The 21,722-nt window shown below is 41.8% G+C and overlaps 1 protein-coding gene across 4 annotated transcripts in view; it reads right to left on the bottom strand.

Annotated features, from left to right (window-relative positions):
* Window positions 1-21,722, bottom strand: part of slc4a4a (solute carrier family 4 member 4a) — a 44,450-nt gene extending 22,728 nt beyond the window's left edge. Inside the window, exons 1-7 of one of the 4 annotated variants that reach the window (XM_077000851.1) lie at window positions 21,384-21,722; window positions 21,059-21,168; window positions 17,585-17,655; window positions 13,538-13,702; window positions 4,201-4,336; window positions 2,634-2,794; window positions 1,130-1,309 (exon numbers count right to left, since the gene is read on the bottom strand). In XM_077000851.1, the coding sequence (XP_076856966.1) occupies window positions 1,130-1,309; window positions 2,634-2,794; window positions 4,201-4,336; window positions 13,538-13,702; window positions 17,585-17,655; window positions 21,059-21,078 (733 nt within the window). In that variant the 5' untranslated portion in view covers window positions 21,079-21,168; window positions 21,384-21,722. Of the gene's footprint in view, window positions 1-1,120; window positions 1,310-2,633; window positions 2,795-4,200; window positions 4,337-13,537; window positions 13,703-17,584; window positions 17,672-21,058; window positions 21,169-21,383 lie in introns of those variants that run through there. The other 3 variants (XM_077000849.1, XM_077000850.1, XM_077000848.1) reach the window with 3 other exon arrangements.

The following is a 21,722-nucleotide window of genomic DNA, read 5'->3' as shown; positions in this document are numbered from 1 at the left end:
TTATAGCTGCAATATATCAACTCATAAATGTTTTCTTCACAGAGCACTATAGACAATATTTATTTGTTGCATGAGGTAACTCTTCAGATACCACAGCGTATCAGTCCCGTGTGCTCTCGGCCATTGCCTTAATGATATTACAGCTATTAGTGTTGTCTAAATGATTTGAGATTAGCCTGTACATAGCAACTTCCTTCCCCCACAACAACATGAAGCATCACATTGTATGCATCATTTACAAACATGAATCCACATACAAAGATATTTTATTAAGGAAAATAAAACACAATTAATACATATGATAATGTTAAGTTCCCCAGTTAAGGTAAGTAATCGATTTTAAAAAGACAAACATGAGGATGTAGCTCAGTACAAGAACTAATGTAGGTGCAATTGTTTACTAAGTTTACTAAGGTTAGTGAGTCATTTTGAGAGATTGAGAGATATTAATACTTTGTCATTAGAATTATTAGACTGAAACAACATTTTCTGCATGTGTCAATTAATTTATATGATTTATTATAAATTATACTGAGGTCTTATGATGTTGCCCTAAAACCAAAACAGACAGGACGACATTAACAAATTTTAAATGAAACCATTATCAATATCAATGGATGTCATTACAAATTCTTGTTTCACTTATAAAATAAGAACTTTTGTTATAAAAGTTCTCGTTTGACTTATGGTTGCAGTGGAATAAGCAAATCTCTGTTATGATCATGCTTTGTGTGATATACACAGGATTTCAGTTATCAAGCTGAGTTGCCAAATTGCTAGTAGATTTGGAAAATAAATAAATGCAATGTGTTTTGCAAAAGTAAAAATAAAGTTACAAATGTTAGAATTTGAATTTGTTGTGTAAATTAGGATTTGCATTCTGGTAAAACTGGGTGGTGTTCAAATTGAGCTTGGCTGTTTATTGAACTCTGTCATGTAAATCAGACTCACTGTTTTGTTAGCATTCTTGAACGCAACAAAAACAACAAAAATTTCAGATGACCATGAAGTTAAAAAAATTACTTAAAAAAAAAATACCAAAAAAATACCAAGAAAGTCTTTTTAAGGAGGGGACAAAATGACAAATGGGCTGAGAAAGAGAACTGCACCAAACTGGCACCTGTATTACCATTATCCGTGTTGGAAAACAGCCTACTTGCACTTGAGACCGTCTTGCCGATGTCAGCCAGGGAGCGCAGGTTGGACTTCTTGGTCTGGTGACGGTGCTTCCTTAGCAACGTGAACATGACCTTGTCCTTCAGTTCTGGCTTCAGCAGGCCAGTCTCTATCTGACTGTCTGTGATCATCTCTAGAAACAAGGCAGAGAAGGAGAATGGCATTCTCATCATTTATTTTGGCATTTGTGTTCATGATCAGATGGTATAAGCAGTGAGCAGGTGTGGCTTTTTTGCAACTGAGAAGACCTTTTATTCCTTTACGTCAAAACTTTTCAATGAGCTTAAGCAACAGGCAACAATAATTCAAAAGATCATCAAAGTGCTAACTGCAACTTCATAAGCCAGAACTTGAAATGTCTGACTGATGATTCATGATCTATTTTAAGCCATAAAAAAAATCAGTTTGGTGGTTTTTGTTAAGTTCTATTTTTACAAAGAAGGCCAGATGCCAAGTGCCGGGGCTGGGGACCCTCTGGCCTTTTTCTGAATGGTCCAGTTCTTAATGGCTAAAACCTCCGTTCAGTTCAAGCTAAAAAAAATCTCTGTAAAAGAGACCTGGCTTAAAATATCTGCATTCAAAGGATCACCTGAATAATGACAGAACACAATCTCTCGTTCTCAGAGAAAACTGGTACTGAAACAGGAGAAGCCCATTTTAAAAGGTCTAACTTGAGTAATTAAATAGACCCAGTCTTGGACCAAACAAACCTCATCCAGTCTAACACAAAAGCATGGTAAACATGTGACACTGCTTTTCTGAATAATGCACTAAATAAACGCAATAAATAAAGTCATTTATTGGGTATTTACAAGTTTGCAACTTTTTAGGAAGCAGATTCTTGAATGAAGATTCTTTCTTGGCAAATACACACCATAACAGTGTAACTCTGCATCAGCTGTGACGTATTAGGTGATCTAGTGAGGTCTAAAGCAATAAGCCTGACCTTCCACTTACTTTAGCACAAGTAGACATAAAAAAAATAAAATGGGAGTGGGATGAAGGGAGGATGCACTGCCTTGAATGGATGCACCCACCCGGAACGTCGGGGTTGCACGCACACTGGGAGCTGAAAGCGGAGTGTATTAAATGGATCTATAAATATGTCTTGACACAGCAGTGGCTGGAAAGCAACTAAATAGGCAGCCTGTTAACTGTGATGGAGCGTGCATCATATTTGCAGCTCAGCCTGAAGATGCATCTCTGTCTCTGCCATATGTACTGCTGCACATGTATGTGCTCTTACTTGGCACCTTGTGATGTCTGTAAACTGTAAATGGATTTTAGACAACATGGCGGCTGGAACTGCAGGTCTCAGGATGAATCTGAATGTGGACCCAAAAAGGTCTGATGGTAAAGCAGCTACTTTATGTTGATAAAACCGAGGTTTCGATAACAAAAAAGCACTTCCAGTTGTCCTCTGGTTCCAGATCCAGTGTAAAGAAATGTTCACTCACCAACGACCTGGGGCAGGGTGGTGGCCTCTAGATCCAGCATGATGGTACCCTTCTCTATGCAGGTCCTGAGCTCAAAGAGGCTATGCAAGGAGAGGGTGGCCACGTGGGGCTTGCTCCACCGCTCGCCACCCTTCTCCACCTTTTCTTCAAATTTGATCCACCTGGGAAGACATGAGGAAAAACACAGAGGTCAAGTAAAAGGAGTCCCAGAAGTATCCCAGCATGCTCCACATTGTGCAAGGCACAAGCAAGATTATATGAATCATGACTTCATTGGAATGAAAGGTGCTGCACGTTCAGCATGGTGCTGAAACAGGTTTTTGTGGGTATGCTAAATTGCAGGTGCCTTCATTCAGGTCCCAGCCTAAATAACAGTTGCAGACTTGGCAACTCAGCAAAGAAAACAACACTTAACACTTAAACAAAACCCTCAATACACACACACACACACACACACACACACACACACACACACACACACACACACACACACACACACACACACACACACACACACACACACACACACACACACACACACAGAGCCCTGACAGTCAAACAGTCAATTATAAATGTCAAAATATTTAAACAGTAAAAATAATAGATATATGCTTAATCCCACATAATAACTGCTTCTTTGCAAAAAGTTGAATTGTCGCCATCAAAAACCAACATTGTGATCCTCATTCTTATGAACTATTTAAGTGACCAGTTTTTGGTGTGTGTTAATGGCTGGGTGACTGGGGTGTATGAGGTAGGGGGCCCTGTAAGGATGATCAAACACTGCTCTCTAACAAGCAGCTGAACGCGGCGGTGTAACGGTGTGGAGATGTAACAGTACAGAATTTCATAACACATTATGGATTATAATCCCATTTACAGGATTCCACAAGTATTTACAGGAATACTTCACGCTCACTTCTCACTTTGGAGATGATCAAGCTGATTGAAGCAATGGAAGTGCTTTATTACTATAAGTGCTGAGTGGTGTATTTGAGAGGCACTCGATCACCATCAAATGACTGTATCTTCCCTGTTTAATGCTGGAAATGATGTTCTTATGGGCAGGAGGGCATAGCTTAGCATATTGGCACAAAGCTGGCCGTGGCATTGTGCCAGAGACGCCGGATGGTTTATTCATGAATTGATCAGAGCTTTGCAAGTGCTGCTCTACACAGCACATTTATCAAGTCATGCCTTTTCATGAGTAATTCATCTAGATGTAACATACTGGTATTCATTGCCTCTTTTTTGCTCAAAACGTAGGTGTCATTAACATTTCAGATTAATGTAAAAACTGTGATGTGAAAAAACTTTTAATCTGAAATATTTTTTCACAAAATCATCATTATGAATGTATACCATGTTCACACTTTTTACACAGTTAAACTTTTGGTAAACACAATCAAGAAAAAAGAAGGCAACAAAGGAACCATCCAACCTGTGCTCAACTCCGTAATAGTGCCATTTAATGGCATTTCTCCCTTGAGCTGAAACTGAAGTCTTCACCTCCCTATTCCCAGCCTCCCATGTAGGAGCAGAACGTCCTGGGCCACACTGCTCTTACCTGGCCGTCTCCTTCCACTCCATCTCCTGACCGTCCACAGACAGGAGCTCGTCCAGCTCCGTGAAGAGCTGAGGAGGTGCTGGCCCATCGTCCTCCTCACCCAGGATGAAGCGGATGCGCTCGGCCGCGGGAGAGACTGTGAAGGGGAAAATGCTGCGGGTCAGGAGCTGAGACACGCGACTGGACATCGGAAGCTGGCCACCATCCCCTAAACCGTTGGGCCTGAGCTCGGTGTTAATGGGTGGAGAGGGCTCAGGTGGGGAGGGGACCTCCTGGCTGGACTCTGGCTCCCTTGTCTCCTCGTCGTCCTTGTCCTTTTCCACGTTGTTATTGTCCGACACGATCTCCGGCTTGTTCTCCATCCTGAAGCCCTCGCAGGAAAGAGAGGTTTGGTTGCCCCAGAGAGTTAACTACGTGTGACTTTGGCTGCGTGAGGGTAAGCGGAGAGGAGGATGGAGGTCAGCTTCACAAACCCCCCCAATGGACGAGCAGTGCTCAGATCTTCATTAGAGTCTGGGTGAGTTTGCCCACTGTCCTCTGTACCCTACTCTAATGCAATGACACCCAGGTAGCTAAAAAAAGGGGGTCCCCCCATCCCCTGACATCAAGAGCCTGCCCCTCCACCACTCCACCAGAAGCCCACTCTCTATTGGCCTTCACACTCTGGCAACCTGCCCTCGGCCCCTCATTAACAATTAGGAGATGTTTCACAAACTGTTCCTTCTTTGCAAGAGGGCTTTGCTTTCCTTTCTCCTCAAGTTCTAATTTGAATATTTGTCAGGCATCCATACTGGCAAAGTAAAATAGCCTGGCAACATTCAGTACAGATGAAATATAAAATACAGCACAAGCAGGGACGAGGAGGTGGGCTGGCGGCGAACTGTTTGACAGACATTAAGCTCCTGACACAATACATTTTTATATTTCTCCACAGTCACAGCAACGAACTCTGATTAACAGGTTTTTTATACTTAAGATTCTCTCAAATCCATATGGAAGTGTCTATAGGTGTAAATACACAATAAATTCAAGGTTCCTATAACAAAATCAACTTCAAAATACTGACTTGAAATGAGGCTGGTGTTTTATTATGTTTTGGAAACATTTCAAACATTAACTCAAGTTTGAACTTAGCCTTGCTCCAAGAGGAACTGAAGAAGAAACATTTTGTATAAGGTATTCATCTCTATTATCTTGTCCAGTCCACACTGTTGTTCTTTTCCAACTTCCAGTGTATACAAGCCAGGTAGTCGTCCAGCCGGGACGCCTTACAACCAGGCAGCCATTGGTCCTGTAGTTCATGATTACCCAGCTCACATAGGACTTACATTTCAACCTGTCAACCAGAAAGAGACTCACTGGAGGAAAAACTACTGCTCTTCATGTCACTGTGTTCTTTTTGTTCAACTAGTCCAATCTCTTGCTGTGGAATTTGCAAGTAAATCTGTATAAACCTTAGATATACCTACATCACGCTAGAAAAAGGAACTTGTCAAGCACCAAATTGCTCGTTATTGTAAAGCTTTGTTATTGTCAAAACTGGTCAGTCATCACAGGTTTACAGCTACATATAAATGAAGGAGCTTGAATTTAATTTAAAAGCAATGGACTAGAACTAGGTCAGGGGCTACACACAGGGGCTAAGTGTATGATTCTGAATCTGTGTCAAGTTCCAAGTCTGGATTTTCAGAATGCAGAACCAGGACAAGAGATAGTTGAAATCATGGAAAATATGGTGCTCTGGTTTACACTATGAAATAGTTCATGGACACTATCTTTCCTCTCATTTTGCTAAAATAAACAAAACATTCTAAATGTTTTAGTGCCTCACTGAGATTTAACAAACAGCTGAGTAGGAGGGGCCTTTCACAGTTTAGTTGTCCCCAGTCTGTCCCCGAGTCCCCCACACAGAGTGTCCCAGAGTCCCCCACACAGCGTGTCCCCGAGTCCCCCACACAGCGTGTCCCCGAGTCCCCCACACAGCGTGTCCCCGAGTCCCCCACACAGCGTGTCCCCGAGTCCCCCACACAGCGTGTCCCCGAGTCCCCCACACAGCGTGTCCCCGAGTCCCCCACACAGAGTGTCCCCGAGTCCCCCACACAGAGTGTCCCCGAGTCCCCCACACAGAGTGTCCCCGAGTCCCCCACACAGAGTGTCCCTGAGCTGCATGCAGGAAGGCACTTCCTAGTCACTTAGTATAGGGAGCAACGCTGAACAGGGGAGGGTTTGAGGGGGGCACAACACTGCCGTTTCTCTTACATTGCCTCTAATGAGAGAATGGGGCATTTATATTTACTGTTAGTTACATTTTATAGTGCAGCTCAAAAACTTATCTTCTTAAAATAAAAATTTTAAAAAGTAAGGGGCACAATACCGGCGAGCAAACAGGGAGAGCGAACGCAGAGGCGGAGAAGGAGGAGGCGAGCATTTCAAAGCCACAGGCTCGGTTGCCAAGAGCCCAGCGCCTGCACAAAGGGGACTGTGTCCCTGCAACAGGGGTGCTCATGGGAAAGGAGGGGGGTGGGTGGGAGGGGGATGCCCTTGTCCGAAAAAGAGCTTAGTGGAGCTGCCACTCCAAGCTGACGTCTCGCACTCACTAGCCCAACTACAGCATACAGTTATACGGCCTACACCAGAGAGCTTTCAGTGAGCACTGATTTGTGCTGCTGCTCTAAACGGCAGGACTTTTATTATGAATGTACAGTTTGTTGCATTTTTGACAGTTTGTGGAAATGTTTGCAGATCTCACAGCATGTGAACACTGGGAAGCACTTCTCATAATACATTCTACGTTTAGTTTATATTTTAAGAATTGTTCTAGCAGATATGATAAGGCAAGGCAAGGTCGGTTATTTATACATTTCTTACACAGTGACAGTAAGCTTTCTATAAACCTCATTAGGCAGCATTTGCTACAGTGAGATGGGGGTGACATTTGAGTGAATCTGAGTAAAAGATGCTGTGTTACAAGATCATATTATATAATAACAGCTTTGGTCAGAAGAAGTGTGAAAACAACATCCAGTATGACCATGCAAACCCTGAACAAGGAAGTCCTTGCCTCCACCACATGTGAAATTCCCAATGTACGGTGTAGCACACTGATCCACAGCAAATCATTAACATGGATGGAAAACAAAACCAAGCATGCTAGCATTGCAGTGAACGATACTGGCAATTCAGCATTTTTCTAATCCATCATCATTTTGCAGAAAGAGAGAGGAAAGGTCTATTCCCATTAGTTGTAGCTTACAACTCCTTTGGAAGCTAGTAGCACAAGGACCCTGGTGTTGTATCACCTGGCAACGAACACTGGGGAGAAGTAGCCAATACACCACATATCAAAACACAAAGAGAAGTCGAAATTCGCTTCTGATAGCGTTCACATTCACAGCCTGCATTGTGAATAGAGTGAGGATTCACCTAATGAAATAAGGCCCAAGATTTAAGTTGTAGTCCATTGAGGCCCACATGGCTTTTTGCTGAATACTTGCTATAAAATGCTACAAAGTCATCCCTATGTGTTCTGGATGCTTGTACGTGCATAAGGAGATGTTTGCCTGCAGCAACCCAACCCCATGCCTAGGTTAGACTGGTTTCCCATGACTCACTCAACACAAACCCATGCCTAGGTTAGACTGGTTTCCCATGACTCATAGTCAATATCAGCCTAATGATACTGAAATGAACTCAGTAAAGTCTCGAGGCAAACCTGTGCACCTGTTGGTAGAGGAGCACAGTTACACCCATCATCTTAGGAGAACTGCTGTGAGATCCTGCTGCTCTTCCCGCTATGCAGCGAACAGATGGGGCGTTCGGTCGGCGCCCTCGTCGCCACGCAGACGAGGGGATGGAAAACACACCGGAGGGGTCACATGCCTGGACCAGTGGCTCTTGTCTTTTGTTCGCTGCACAATGGGCGCTTCGTTGAGAACGGCCATTGTTCTCCCCGCACGCCCACCCCGATCACCACTGGTTCACTAGCCAACAATGGCAAACACTCAAAGTTCTGCACAAAACAGAGTGATGAAATATGCTCCTGTTGGGGTGACACTCGCCATGACCTCCAGCACTTCACAGCTGGTTTCTCAAAATGAATGACATTTATTCAATTCCCTTGTAAATATTTATTTTATTCATTACTTTATAGTATTGCTTCACTATTAACAGTATTGCCCACAGCAAGCCAGAGTACAGACATATTGAAAATAATAATGCTAATTATGTCCTTACACCTACTTCAGTTGTGTTTGAAATGGCATGTCATGTTACATTAATTTACGTGCATAGAATATAACAGAATATAAATTAGCTGTACAGATACAGGCTAAGCTATTCAATTTGGGGACAATTTGATTTTTACATTGCCACTAATGAGAGATTTAGGGTTAGGGTTAGGGTTAGTGCTTATAGATTGAGTGCTTTTGTATCTTGGTCTAATTAAATTATCAGCAGGGATTGAAAAGTTACGAACAGTTATGTAGCTGTTAATGTCATGCTTTGGTTACTTGAAGTTGAGTATGGTGCATCAGATGATGCTTGCTGTCTTATGAACAGACGTCTCCCCAGCGCAGTATTGGTTCAAGGACAGAAAGTAGTGTTAAGCAGCTGTTAGAATAAAGTGTTAATTTAATGTTATTACAATGAACCATGACCAAGTCTAGTAATCACAGTATGTCTGTTGTGGAAAAGGTTATACAGTTTGTATGTGAATAAAGATTAACCAGCCAGCTTGCAGACCTCATCTCATCTCAATATGGAAATCTGTATTGCCAAATTAAGATGATTATAACAGGCAACTAAATCTACATTTAGATTGTAGAAGGCATTATTCATGTGGTCTTATAACACACCACACAGCCAGATCTCTGAATAACATGTGCCAATGACCGTATCTTACCATTTGTCCATTTGCAAAAGAGTAGTCTCTTCTCAGTAGTTGTGTTGCTTTTAATTTAAGGTGTTAAATTCCATATCTTAGTCATGCTTTTTTGAGAAAGGGATACGCCCATGTGTCCTCCACGCCCATGTCATGTCCATGTGTCCTCCACACCCATGTGTCCTCTATGCCCATATGTCCTCCATGTCCCTACCCCACCTTTTTGATGGCCCCGCCCCATGTGTTATTTGCCCGGCAAGCAAAGCAGCCCATGGTAATCCTGTCTTAGGCAGTTGGTCACTCCTTATACTGCAGGTTATACTTAGTTAATCTAACCTTCTTTCTCAGCCCAGGGCTGCACCTACTCGTGAGCTGACTAACACAAGTGCTGTGGTGAAAACGTATCTCCTAATTAGCTTAAAGTTGTTGTTTTGCAACATTTTTTGGAATTGGGGGATTTACCAATGTACAAAATGAGAGTAATATGAGCCATGTATGAAGTTTAATAAAGAGTGAGAAAAACGTGATTCAGGACAACCTGATGACCTCAAGTCTCAAGTTTGCATTGGGTGCTGACACTGGCCAACACATGTTCACCCTTGAAAGGAAATCTTCATGAGTGCAGTTGCAGTGTATTTGGACACTCGCACAAACGGGACTAGGCATTTTGGCCAGTAACCTAGTGTCAACCAACAGCTTTTGATCAAGGAGACTTTTAAGTTTCTCTCTCTTTCTCTCTCTCTCTCTCTCTCTCCCTCTCTCCATTTCTCCATTCACCACTTATTACTTTCTCCAGGATACCAATATGGAATCTTTGTTCAAATGTCAGATGTTAGCTGGGCAGCATTAGCTGTGATCGTACTGTTGCCTGTTCCTGCCTGGGGGTGAAAGAGTTTTGGTTTGATCAGTAGAAAGTTTGGATATTCTCCTTGTGTGTTCAGTTACTTTTGAGTATACATTACATTTCCAGGCAAGGCGGTGGGTACATGACCCACTCTTTATGGGTTTAAAAGTCTACCTCAGTTGGACTGAGAAGTAAAAATGGTGGTAAGTGAACCATGCATGTAAGGAAGCCTTGTATGTAAGGAAGTTTTGCATGTAAGGAATTACATGTAAGGAAGTCTTGCATGTAAGTATGTCTTACATGTAAGGAAGTATTGCATGTATGTATGTCTTACATGTAAGGAAGTCATGTATGTAAGGTTTGATCAGGGGACTTACCTGCCCTATTCTCTCATTAGATTTAGTATATAAAAAATACAGGGTCCACAGCAGGAATTCAATGCAATAAAAATCAGTGCACTAAAAGTACACCTTTCATTACCTATAGCAAGACTGAAATCAATAACTTCTTCAGTACTTCAGCTTTGGATTCAACTTGGACGACATACTTAGTCAGGACAGTTTTCAATTTTTTTTTCATCTTCAGAAACTCTTACATTGGCATTGTGCTTTGGATTGGTATCATTCTGGAATATCCATTTTCTGCCAAATGTCTGGAGACTGGGAATCAGTATTTTGTTATATCCACGGTCCTCATGGTCCTATCTGTAAATCCCATATCAGCTTCTCTCATATGATCATAGCATCATTTCAGGATTACTGGTAGATTATTATAATATTTGACTTAGTGAGTTAAACTAATCAGAATCAGGGGATTTTTGGAATGTTAAAAGTTATATGTAATTTTTATGTTAAAATTTAAATGTTTTTCTTTAAAATACTTCAGATCTGTAAAACCATAAATCCTTGACGGCACTTTGCCATTCATTCAGTATATACTATATGTATGGTTCACAAGCCTGTTCCATTAATAATGATAATGCTTGCCATCGCCATAACTCATGTTCATTCACAACTGTATCCCATGCTACAGCACTGATCTGAGATAATATACACATAGTTTGGACTAAACAATTATTCAGTTATACATGGTGGGCATCCATTGACAATCTGACATGAAAAGCAAACAGTTCTAGCACAGGAAATAACCGCTCCCTTATCTTATCTGTAAACACTGTTTTAAACATGAACCATGCGTACACGTCTCAGCACATTGCCTTGGGGTTGAACTTTTTTATCGTGAAGTTCAGATTTGTGGCTTTAAGCAAAATGAACTCAACAATTCAAACTACAGAAGTGAACCACTGAGAGTGTATTTGATATTGCTTGAGTAAGGAAGGAAGGAAGGAAAAGCATTTAATCTGTAAAGTTCAAAAGCCACAGATCTGGAAGCATTTGCTTCCACTCAGGCCCTAACAGAAGACACTGAATAAGGGAATGTGTAATTCTGGTCTCAGATCAGCAACTGTGGCACCTTCCAAAGATCACGAATGGCTTCCCACAAATCTTGTCCAAGTTCCAGAATGTAAATTAATCCTCCATAGGGCCCCAGCAAGGGCACAATGGCACACTTTTGTTGGAGCAAGAGAAGAAAAACCAAGACAAGTGGTCTTCTTTATATTCAAAAATTCAAACAGGGGGTGCTGAAAGCTGCCAGAAACATCAGAAACTACACTGACAATGACAAACACAAAGACTTTATACACTCATTGGCTACTTTATTAGGTACACCTGTCCAACTGCTCATTAATGCAAATGTTGAATCAGCCAATCACATGGCAGCAACTCAATGCATTTAGGCATGTAGACATGATAGAATGGCAACAGTAACTCAAATAACCAGTCGTTACAACTGAGGCATGCAGAAGAGCATCTATAAATGCACAACACGTCAAATCTTGAGGCAGATGGGCTACAGCAGCAGCAGACCACACCAAGTGCCACTCCTGTCAGCTAAGAACAAGAAACTGAGTCTACAATTCGCACAGGCTATTGTTGCTGACCATGTCCATCCTTTTATGACTGAGTGGACCCATCTTCTGATGGTTACTTCCAGCAGTATAACGTGTCACATCATAAAGCACAAATCATCCCATATCATGTCAATATGGACCAGATTCTCTGAGGAATGTTCCCAGTACCTTGTTGAATTTATGTCACGAAGGATTAAGCAGTTAAGGCAGTTCTGAAGGCAAAAAGGGGTCCAACCTGGTACAAGCAAGGTGTACCTAATAAAGTGGCCGGTGAGTGTAGATGTGCAATACACATGCTTATTTTTGTTGTTAATTTGACAGGTAGCTACTTCTCAATAGTTACATCAGTGTATGTACAACTTGTATGTCTAAGCATTTATACAGTCATTATGGGGCAGTCATGGCCTGGTGGTAGGGAACTGGTCTTGTGACCGGAGGGTCATGGGTTCGATTCCCAGACCTGAGGCCATGACTGAGGTGCCCTTGAGCAAGGCACCTAACCCCAACTGCTCCCTGGGCGCCGGGCTAGGGCTGCCCACCGCTCTGGGCACATGTGATCCACAGCCCCCTAGTAATCACTAGTGTGTGTGTGTATTCTAACTGCACAGATGGGTTAAAAGCGGAGGACAAATTTCGATTGCGGTGTAGAAATCACAATTGACAAAATATGGCACATTTACATACAAACTTACATTAACAAATGGAAACTGATGAGTGCACCTCATTTTTAAAAGCACTCTGGTTCTGACAGTGCTGTCAGATTTGAAGTGTCATCTTTGTTATATCCATGGTCATATATTGTTCTGAAACTTGACTGTAGCTACAAAGTATTTCTAATACTATTTAACCAGATTCACCACTTTATTGGTGGTAGTCATTTTGAGAATGACAGATAACAGCAAAAAAGTATCTGGGTCAAGGATAACAATCAAAGCAATCCATCTAAAAACAAAAGGTCACTGTTTCCTTCATAGACCACCCAGGGCAAATGGCCAAAAGCCAGGGCATTGTTACCCCTAATCTTGCTTCATCTTCTCCCTCCCAATATCAATTTCCTGCAGAAAATCTATTACATATACAAAGAGAGATATGGGGGCAGCAGTGTATATCCAGGGTTAATGTTGGGCTCTGTGTGACGAGCTCTGGTGTTTATATAAAGAAAACAGTGGTATTAAACTGTGTCAAATTGAATGAACATGTCCAGTCCAAACAGGACTCAGACAGGGAAGTGATGAGGGTCAACAGCGAGCAGGGTCTGACAGGAACCAAGAGTCCTGCACAGCCTGCCTGCCCTACACAGTCTGACTGCCCTCCCAGCCCGAAGCAAGTTTCCATTAACAGCTGTGCACAGCAAGGGGCAATGAAGGAGCGATCTTGGTGTCCAAATTGGGAGCAGCGACTCCCCCCAGGGCAGAAGGAGCCTCTGCCATTATATACCTTAGCCACATGTACACCCCCCCATGACATCACATCACTGCTGACATATTTTACTTGACAGCTATTACACAAAGGGACATTGTGCCAGCGTCTGGGTTCACATCAGAGCAGCTCTGGATGTACGTGTGTGTGTGTGTGTGTGTGTGTGTGTGTGTGTGTGTGTGTGTGTGTGTGTGTGTCCGACAGCTCCATGGCAGCCACTTACTGAGCGGTTTGAGGATGCCACTGCCGGTTTCTTCTGCGTTCTCTCCATCTGAGGTGTTCTCCGTCACCCGCTCCCTCCGCTCCCTGGGGGCGCCACGCCGACGATGCCGCCGTCGCCGACGGTAACTCTTGGGCACATGCACACCAATGTATACGGTATGGTGGCCTGGCAGAGACAAGGTGAGAACTGTAACAGAGAGTCTGGTTTCTGTCAGAAACCACACACAATCCAAAAGTCTACTCATTACATTCTTACTGCACACAGCATCATCAAAAATGACCTATTTCATATCACAGCAGTGGAGTGAACCTGTAAGCTTCACATCAGCCTGCACTGGCTAGTAATGAAACTAAATGAAGTACAATAAACACCAGCATAATGAGGACAGGCATAATAAGCATTTCAGTGGCAGGTCAATGGCGTAGGATGTGATACGAGGCCCTATCTTCCCAAACATACCATATATATACATATGTGAGTCAGGTAGATTAGGAAAAACAACATCTGATCCTTAGTTGATTACCCTAAAAGGACCAGAGCTTATGAGTCCTCATGCAGATCTTCCGCCAGCTTTAAAGACCAGCTGGGCCACCTGGCCACAACATCTTACCAACGTACTAAAGCTTAACAAAGAACTCCTACAGCAAGCCATTGGCTGATTCTGAGTAAGGATATGTTGTACAGGACATTGAGGTCAGGACTTGAGTGTCAATTGTTTCCTTGGGGACCACTGGGAGTGACATTTGGTGTTCTCACTAAAGTAAGGATGTAAATAAATGCCAACCACTTCCTTAACAGAATTTATACAGGAAATGGTCTAGGCATTTAAGACCAAGAAAAATTGCTTTTTCCACACCAGAAGGGTTTGCAGCAGACCGTCAATGCAAATATTTTGTCTGAGGGGTGAACAGGTAGAAGTTATCTTTCAAGTTTAAGCCTTTCTCATGGTCATGTGTTTCATAGTCTCACATGTCCACCTGTTTGCAGTTTTTCAAAAAGCTGCAGGCTTCGTTTTTGGCATTTGGATTAAAGCTGGAACAAAGATAGGACTGTTTGACCTCAGTGCAAATTAATCTCAGGAATGCTAGTACACACTGACTGAAAGATGAGATTATTTAAGAAAACATACTGCCTCTAATTTTTCCTGGGTTTTAGAGCTCCTGTGCAGCAGATTAGCTTACTACAATAAATATCAGCCCCTCGACAAGGCTTTGCTATATTACCAGTACGAAATTAAGCCACATTAATTTACAAAGTGGGAAATTAGAAAATGCTCAAGTTATCAAGGGTCATAATCAGCTAGAAGCTCATTTCTGTTCTTCTGGTCGCAATGCTCAAGTTAAGTTAGGTATATATTAACCTATGAAACCAACAGAATCCTCATGAAGTGGACATCAAAACGGCTACAAACATGTTAGTCACGAAGACCTGTTGTGTCACCTGACTGCAAAACAGCCTGGGCCCTCATTATTAACACTCTTGGGGTGTCACTAAAGGACAGAGTCATACTCCACAGCATTGATGTACATCTCTTCTCTGTCAGCCAATCACATGGAGAGACAACAAGATCCCTAACCAGGCAAGAAAACACCAGATATGACCTGTTACAGACTGGCATCTGTAAATGCTCCCTAAAAGTTCTCTAATGAGTCATTTGTCATCAGTTTGTTAATCAGTGCAGACACTGTGACCGGAAGAACAGAACTAAGCTTCAAGCTGATTATGACTGATTATGGCCCTTGCCAGAGCAGGTTGTCCTAAACTCAGCACTCTGGTTTAGCTCTACTGGCTCTTCGTCTGCTGCTTAAACATTTATAGACACCTTGTGATCTTATAGAAACTGTCGACTCTCCAAACCACAGAAACGCAAGGTACTGGTACCTAGAAAGACTAGAAAAAGTATTTAAACCAAGAGGGAAGATCCTATAAAGACTAGAAAACAACTCTTAATATCAGGAGGGGAGGTCCTAGAAAACAACTGTTTAAACCAGGAGGGGAGGTCTAAGCCTCACATGTCTTGTTATCAAGGTGAAGGTTCTATGGGGATAATTACCTAATTACTTGACTTTTTAATATAATCTATCCACATTCCACTATTAGCAAAGACTACTTTTGTTTATGTCTTCATTGGCAAACAGAGAGCAAAACAAAACTATTTCAATGTCTGATACACTCACTGCTAGATAAGAAAAAGAAATTATGAACAAGTACACATATAATTATTCAGTATGAGAGGCATAACCTGTTTTGAAAAATTGCAAAGTACTTTAAAAGTCAGTCTGGATAAGACCATCTGCTAATGCCCAAAATCTATTTAATCTCTGTAATGTAAATGTATTGTAGATCTAAAATTTTAATGTAAATGTTTTGTTTTTGTAACTTTGTAAATTTTGGGACAAAACAGCAATTTTTTGCATATTTAATCTAAATTTATGTTACAGTCCAAGTTTAGGTCACAAGCTACATTTAGAGTGACATGCCATGACTTCTAATTTAGCTTTTTTCCCTATGGAATACCTTACAGCATTTGCAAATAGCTCCTGCACATTCAGACGTGAAAAGAAATTGGATGCTGGTTAAAAATGAGACATATCTCAGCATGGACAGCATAACATAAGTGTAGCATGATGGAACTGGAAGGTACTTGAGGATGAAAAAAAGAAACGAAAGAAGGAATGAAAGAAAGACAGAAAGAGGGAGGGAGCTAGGGAGTAACCATGCTGAAAGGATGGTACAACAAGAAAAAGGGAGTGAATGTAAAAAGCTTTAAAAAAAAAAAAAGCGTAGAAGGAAAAGCGGAGGTGAAGGGAGGGCTGGTCGGCCCGGCTTTGTAGCAGGCTTCCTGTGCTTTTGGAGCAAGCTGTTTCTGGAAGGGCACAGAAAGAGGCCTGAATCAGAGTGGCACACTGTTTGTCAGTGGGTGAAGTGAATGCCCTGCACCCGGCCAAGGCCCTGTGGACTGCCAGAGCTTGGCACCTCCAGTTACCCCAGTAACAGTGTTGCTGGGACAGTGGGTTCCAGGGCAGAATGAGGCCAGGCAACTGCCAGCATGCTAATACAGTCAGTAAGCACATAAATAAATAAAAACCTGACACATGCTAGGTCATAAATTCACAAATACTGTTTCTCGTAACATACTGTTCAGTACTAGGAATAACGTGCTATTTCATCTTTCTATTTTTTTTTCTATTTTTTCAAAACTATATTTTACTGCCAGTCATGGAGGGGACGAGGTCACGTGGTCCAGGGCGCATGCAGCTGAATAATGCATCTTCTCATGCTGAGCCTCGTGTGACGTCAGGATCACACTCGCAGGATGGCAATCTCCGCCCGCTTCTGATGCGTGAGCCCACAGACACCAATGCTTGGCCTGTGTTACTCTAATGCAGGGGTGCTCATTACGTCGACATTTTAGACTCCATTACGTCGAAGGACGTGTCGGTCGATCGCGAAGGAATGTGCGTAGATCGCGTCACATAAAATAGTAGTAGATGAATCGCACATCTGCACTGACGGTTGTATTTTGATTGACATTCATGGTAGCCAATCTGCAATCCACTGGATGGGGGGGGTATGAGACTTACCACAATGGAATATAGCAAGTAGAAACTAGCATGTAACCCTATTAAAAGTCTTCTGTGAATTGGTGACTCTTAATTGGGTCTGCAACACGTAAGGACCTTTGAGCGGAGGGTGTATGTACTTTCTCTTCATAGGAAAAACTGTCCAGAAAACATAGTGCACCTAGGATGTATTTTAAGGACAGTATAATGATGGATATATACATAAATTATTATAATGTAATTTTAAAACATTTTTTAATAAAATAAAAACACATAAAACACAAAACCTGTGCCTGAAGAAGTCAGTTCATTGTTCATTTGCTAATTCACTTTAAGAAAATATGCAGTGGCAACAAACATTCTTGGAAAAAGAAGCACATTCTAAGGGAGGATGTAATATGGAAGTTGTCCAGCTCAGGTGTACTTGGCGTTGACCAAGTACAACCCAGTAGGTAACTCCTGTTCATGAAGGGACCGGTCTTACCTTCGACTTCTTCATCACATACGCGCTTGAGGAAGGAAGCCCCTCTGTCCAATACCGCCTCGTCCTCCATCCTGTAATAGTAGAAAAGGAAGAAAGACTTTTCACATTTGTCCTCCAGAGACAGCATCGAGCCGTAGTGTCTTGGCTCATTCACCTGCAGGACACTGCTGGTAGCACCTGCCATCTTCCTGTTAACACGGGATGCAAACAACTGTGGCAGTCATTTTCTGACAAAGCTGCTGCCCTTGAAGTAGACACAGGACAGCCGGCAGGTAGATGCTAGCAGGTTAATCCAGCCGCATGAGGGCGGGTGGAGGGCCCGCAGAGAGTCCCTGGCAGATAGAGTGTAGAAGAGTAATCCAGCCCCATGGGGGCGGGTGCAGGGCCTGTGAAGCGTCCCTGGTGGGTAGACGCCAGAAGGGTAATCCAGCCCCGTGAGGGTGGGTGTGGGTGGGGGTGGGTAGGTACAGGGTTGGCTGACTGTCCCTGCTAGTTGTTAATTGGCTTTGATGGGCTATGAAGTGAAAGGAGGGAGGAAGGGTGGCTGTGCACAGATCCCAGATCAGCTGCAGGGGGTTGTGGTGGCCTGCGCAACAGGTTTCCATGCAGCTGATATGCACGTTAAGCACGCAGTTTTACTCCCCCATACCGCGTGCAGGATATGTGCTCCAGCTGATCTAATTAAGCACATGGAGACACACACACACACACACACACACACACACACACACACACACACACACACAAACTAATATACAGGTAGGGCATTATGTAGCTGCAGGCTCAGTCATGTGCCCTTTGAGGATTAGGTGAGCTTCTCTTTGCAGAGTATAATGTAGGACCTAATAACAATACTAAAACAAACTCATTTCCTGTTTGAAGGTCTTTTATAAAGGAAAATATCAATTTAACCACAAAACGTATTCTCCTGAGCAAGATTGTATAACAGTCTGTGACACCAAATTTATACATGGAGTTAGAATAACATTTAAAGTGATCTTCCAATCATTGTTTTATACCAGATTGAATTTTTGCATTTAAACGGTGCTGACCTATAAAAACAGAGTACTCTGCTAAGTCCAATATGAGCAAGTATTCAATAATTGAATCCAAGTCAATTGAATTCAAGTATTCAATCTTCAAAATTCAATCTTTCTAGCTAGTTTAATTGTAGGGAGTCTTGTAATCTCTAGAATAAATGAGGAAAAAAATGCTTTTCCTCACAGTCCTGCTCTGATCGGCTCCAGCTGAACAGATACCATAAGCTTCTGGCAAAAGGCTTTTTAGGGTTCATTCATTAATGCCTATTCAAGGTTAGCAGCACAATATGCATATAGATGTCTTGGCACTAACCTCCAGCTGAGTGGAAAGTATTGCGGTGGTAGGTGGGAGTACAGCCATTTGCTCTCAACAGACAAAGCCAAAGGTTACTGCTAGGTGTGACAGACAGCATGTGGGCTTTCCCTCACTCATGAAACTTTCTCAGGTATAAGATAGGAGATGTCCAAAGACCAAACTGAACAAAAGTGGAACGGTCCAGAAGTCAAAGTTCCTGCATTTTTGCCATGGTTTCGGACATACTTTTGTGTCGTGTACTCAAGTGTTTGTCGTCATCTTCATCAATCATTGCAAATAAACAAGGAGCAAGGTGTTGAAGCACTATTATTTGGTGCAGCTTATAATAGTAACCAACACAAACTAAATGCAAAATGAAGAACAAAAAGTGAGCTGAAATGATTTCACCGCTGATGACATCATACATGCTTGAGGCTTGACTTCTTCTCATGACTGTGTGTTTGTAAAAATTGCAAATACAAACTAAAGAAATCAACAGAAACAGGAAGGAGCAGATCCATCTGATAGTGGTGACCCCCTCCCCCCAAGACACACGGTGTCACAACAGCTTGAGCAGACTGAGAAGTTGCCAACTCCAACCCCAGCAAAACAAATAGTAAGCTGTTGTGGTATGCCAGTCAAAGAGTCTAGCCTGTTTCGTGACCTGACCTGACCCCTGAAGAAGTTTGATGTTTTGACCTTTTTTGAGGTACAAAATGGTCAGTAGCTATTAGCAAAATCAAACATTATAAAAGTGTGTACATGTATTTAAAATCTAAATAGACATGCTTACGTTTTGAATTTTACAGCTCTCTATTCACAAAAATGTTAAATCCAGAATTCTTTCATACCAAACGCCACTTGTACAGATGTAGTTACTAGTTACTTAATAACTCAATGTGTACCTTGTAACATCAGTGAAGGTTCATTATGTTAGACAGCATTTAAGAAATCACAAAGTTTATGACTAAAGGCTTGTGATAGAGGTCCACTCTAGAAGAGGCCATGTGTCCTATCTCTACCTACAGTGCACATCTACTTCAGAGTGGCATGCACATTCAAGGACAGAATGGAAATGATAAAGTGAGGGAGAAATAGACAGACAGAGAGAGACAGACACACAAAGTCAGGAAAAAGAGTGAGAGTGACTGAATGAAAGATAGAGAAGAAGGTCTGAGCAGTTCACATTCTCGCTGTCAATTAGCTAGAACTGAAGTCAGGTGAGAGTAACTAATATCAGAACACATACGCAAAATGTCAATTTTCGGAATTCACATGAAACTTCATAAATGTGATCATTTCATGGTACAGTATCAGAGAGGCATGAAATCTTTTGAGAAAAGCATGAGATCCAAGGATTTTAATTAACAAAGTGAGGCATGCAGTATTGGTCTCCCCAAAACTCCAATGCCACCTATGGACGAACACATAAACCACAGGCATTTGGAAGTTTTGCTCGAAACAGAACCGTTGGGTTCCTGCTACATGTCTACTGATGTCCAAAACAATAGTTATGGAACCTGATGAATATCTGACATGCACCATTGTGAAATATTTTGCACTAGGTCAAAATCTGACCTAGTCATTCCTTTACATGTTTATAATTCCAGATTATCTCAAGGAACTTTACATTGCTTATGTGAAAACAAGATTGTATATTAAGGTTTCTTTCTGAATGAGTCTATGCAGATGCATTACACCTGAAACTGTGGTTTGGGGGTTTATGAAATGAAAAGTGGATGAAAGTCTTTTTTGTTTTTGTTTTTTAATGGCAACTGCTTCAATTAAATCAGTGGTTCAAACAAGACTTTCAAATAAATCCTTTTGATGTATTGAATTCGTTAGTTATTTATACATTTTAGAGTATTTTAGAGTATTGAGACATTTTAGACTCCATGTTCCTATTTTTTAATTCGCCAATTTAAAATTTAGACTTTAAATACATACTCACAACACATACGTATATCGCTTTTTATATACTATGCTTTGAAGTCAGAAAATACAATGTTGGCAGAGAGGAAGTTAAGTTCTGTAGTGATCTAATGAAGCCTGTAGTATCATGTCAACTATCCATGACTCGGTATTATTCTAACAGTACAAGCGACTTTCTTTACTCTGCAAAATCCTTTAGTGACTTACTTGTTCTTCGCGCCGCTCATATCTGAGGCTGTAACGCCGGTAGTGTTATTCACTTCAGCAGATCTGGTGTAGGCTGCTCCAACACAATCCGGAGACGTCGCCGCAACAACCTTTGAGTTTTGTAGAGATTTTGAGATTCATTTATTTTTATTTAAGCAGCGCCCTGCTTAAATGAACCCTACTTGTAAAAAACCAACAAAACATAGCAAGTGGTTCCAGATTAAACTACCAGAATTCTGATAACTGTTCCTCACAGAAAGTGGCTGGTGTGAAAGAAAACAACGTGTAAAGAATCTGTAGAGGGAGAAACCCTAAAGGGAAATACCTTCAGTTTAGTTTTTCTTTGGTTGTCCTTTAGTTCGACATGTGAAAACGTGCTGTACTATTGAAGCACAGTACAAGCACTTAAAAACCTCACCGTCTCCGTTTCATATTTTAAGAGTCATCCGTTCGATAACGTCACGGCAAAAGTGGGAGGTCAGAAAAAGTTGGAGGTGCGCTTCAAACGTGCGGTTTACCTGTGGTAATGATACCAAGTCTTGAACAACGAGGAGATGTTTTGAACTGAATAACAATTGAAATAATTAGTGAAACAACTTGCTGTACACTTCACTGTGAAAGGCCTGTGTAGTCTTAAATTTGCCTTGGAATTTTTACCTTTCAC

Source organism: Brachyhypopomus gauderio, chromosome 3, assembly GCF_052324685.1.
Source record: "Brachyhypopomus gauderio isolate BG-103 chromosome 3, BGAUD_0.2, whole genome shotgun sequence".
In the NCBI taxonomy this organism is placed as follows: Eukaryota; Metazoa; Chordata; class Actinopteri; order Gymnotiformes; family Hypopomidae; genus Brachyhypopomus; species Brachyhypopomus gauderio.
Note: the sequence above shows the minus strand (reverse complement) of the source record. Positions and strands in the feature narration are given on the sequence as shown.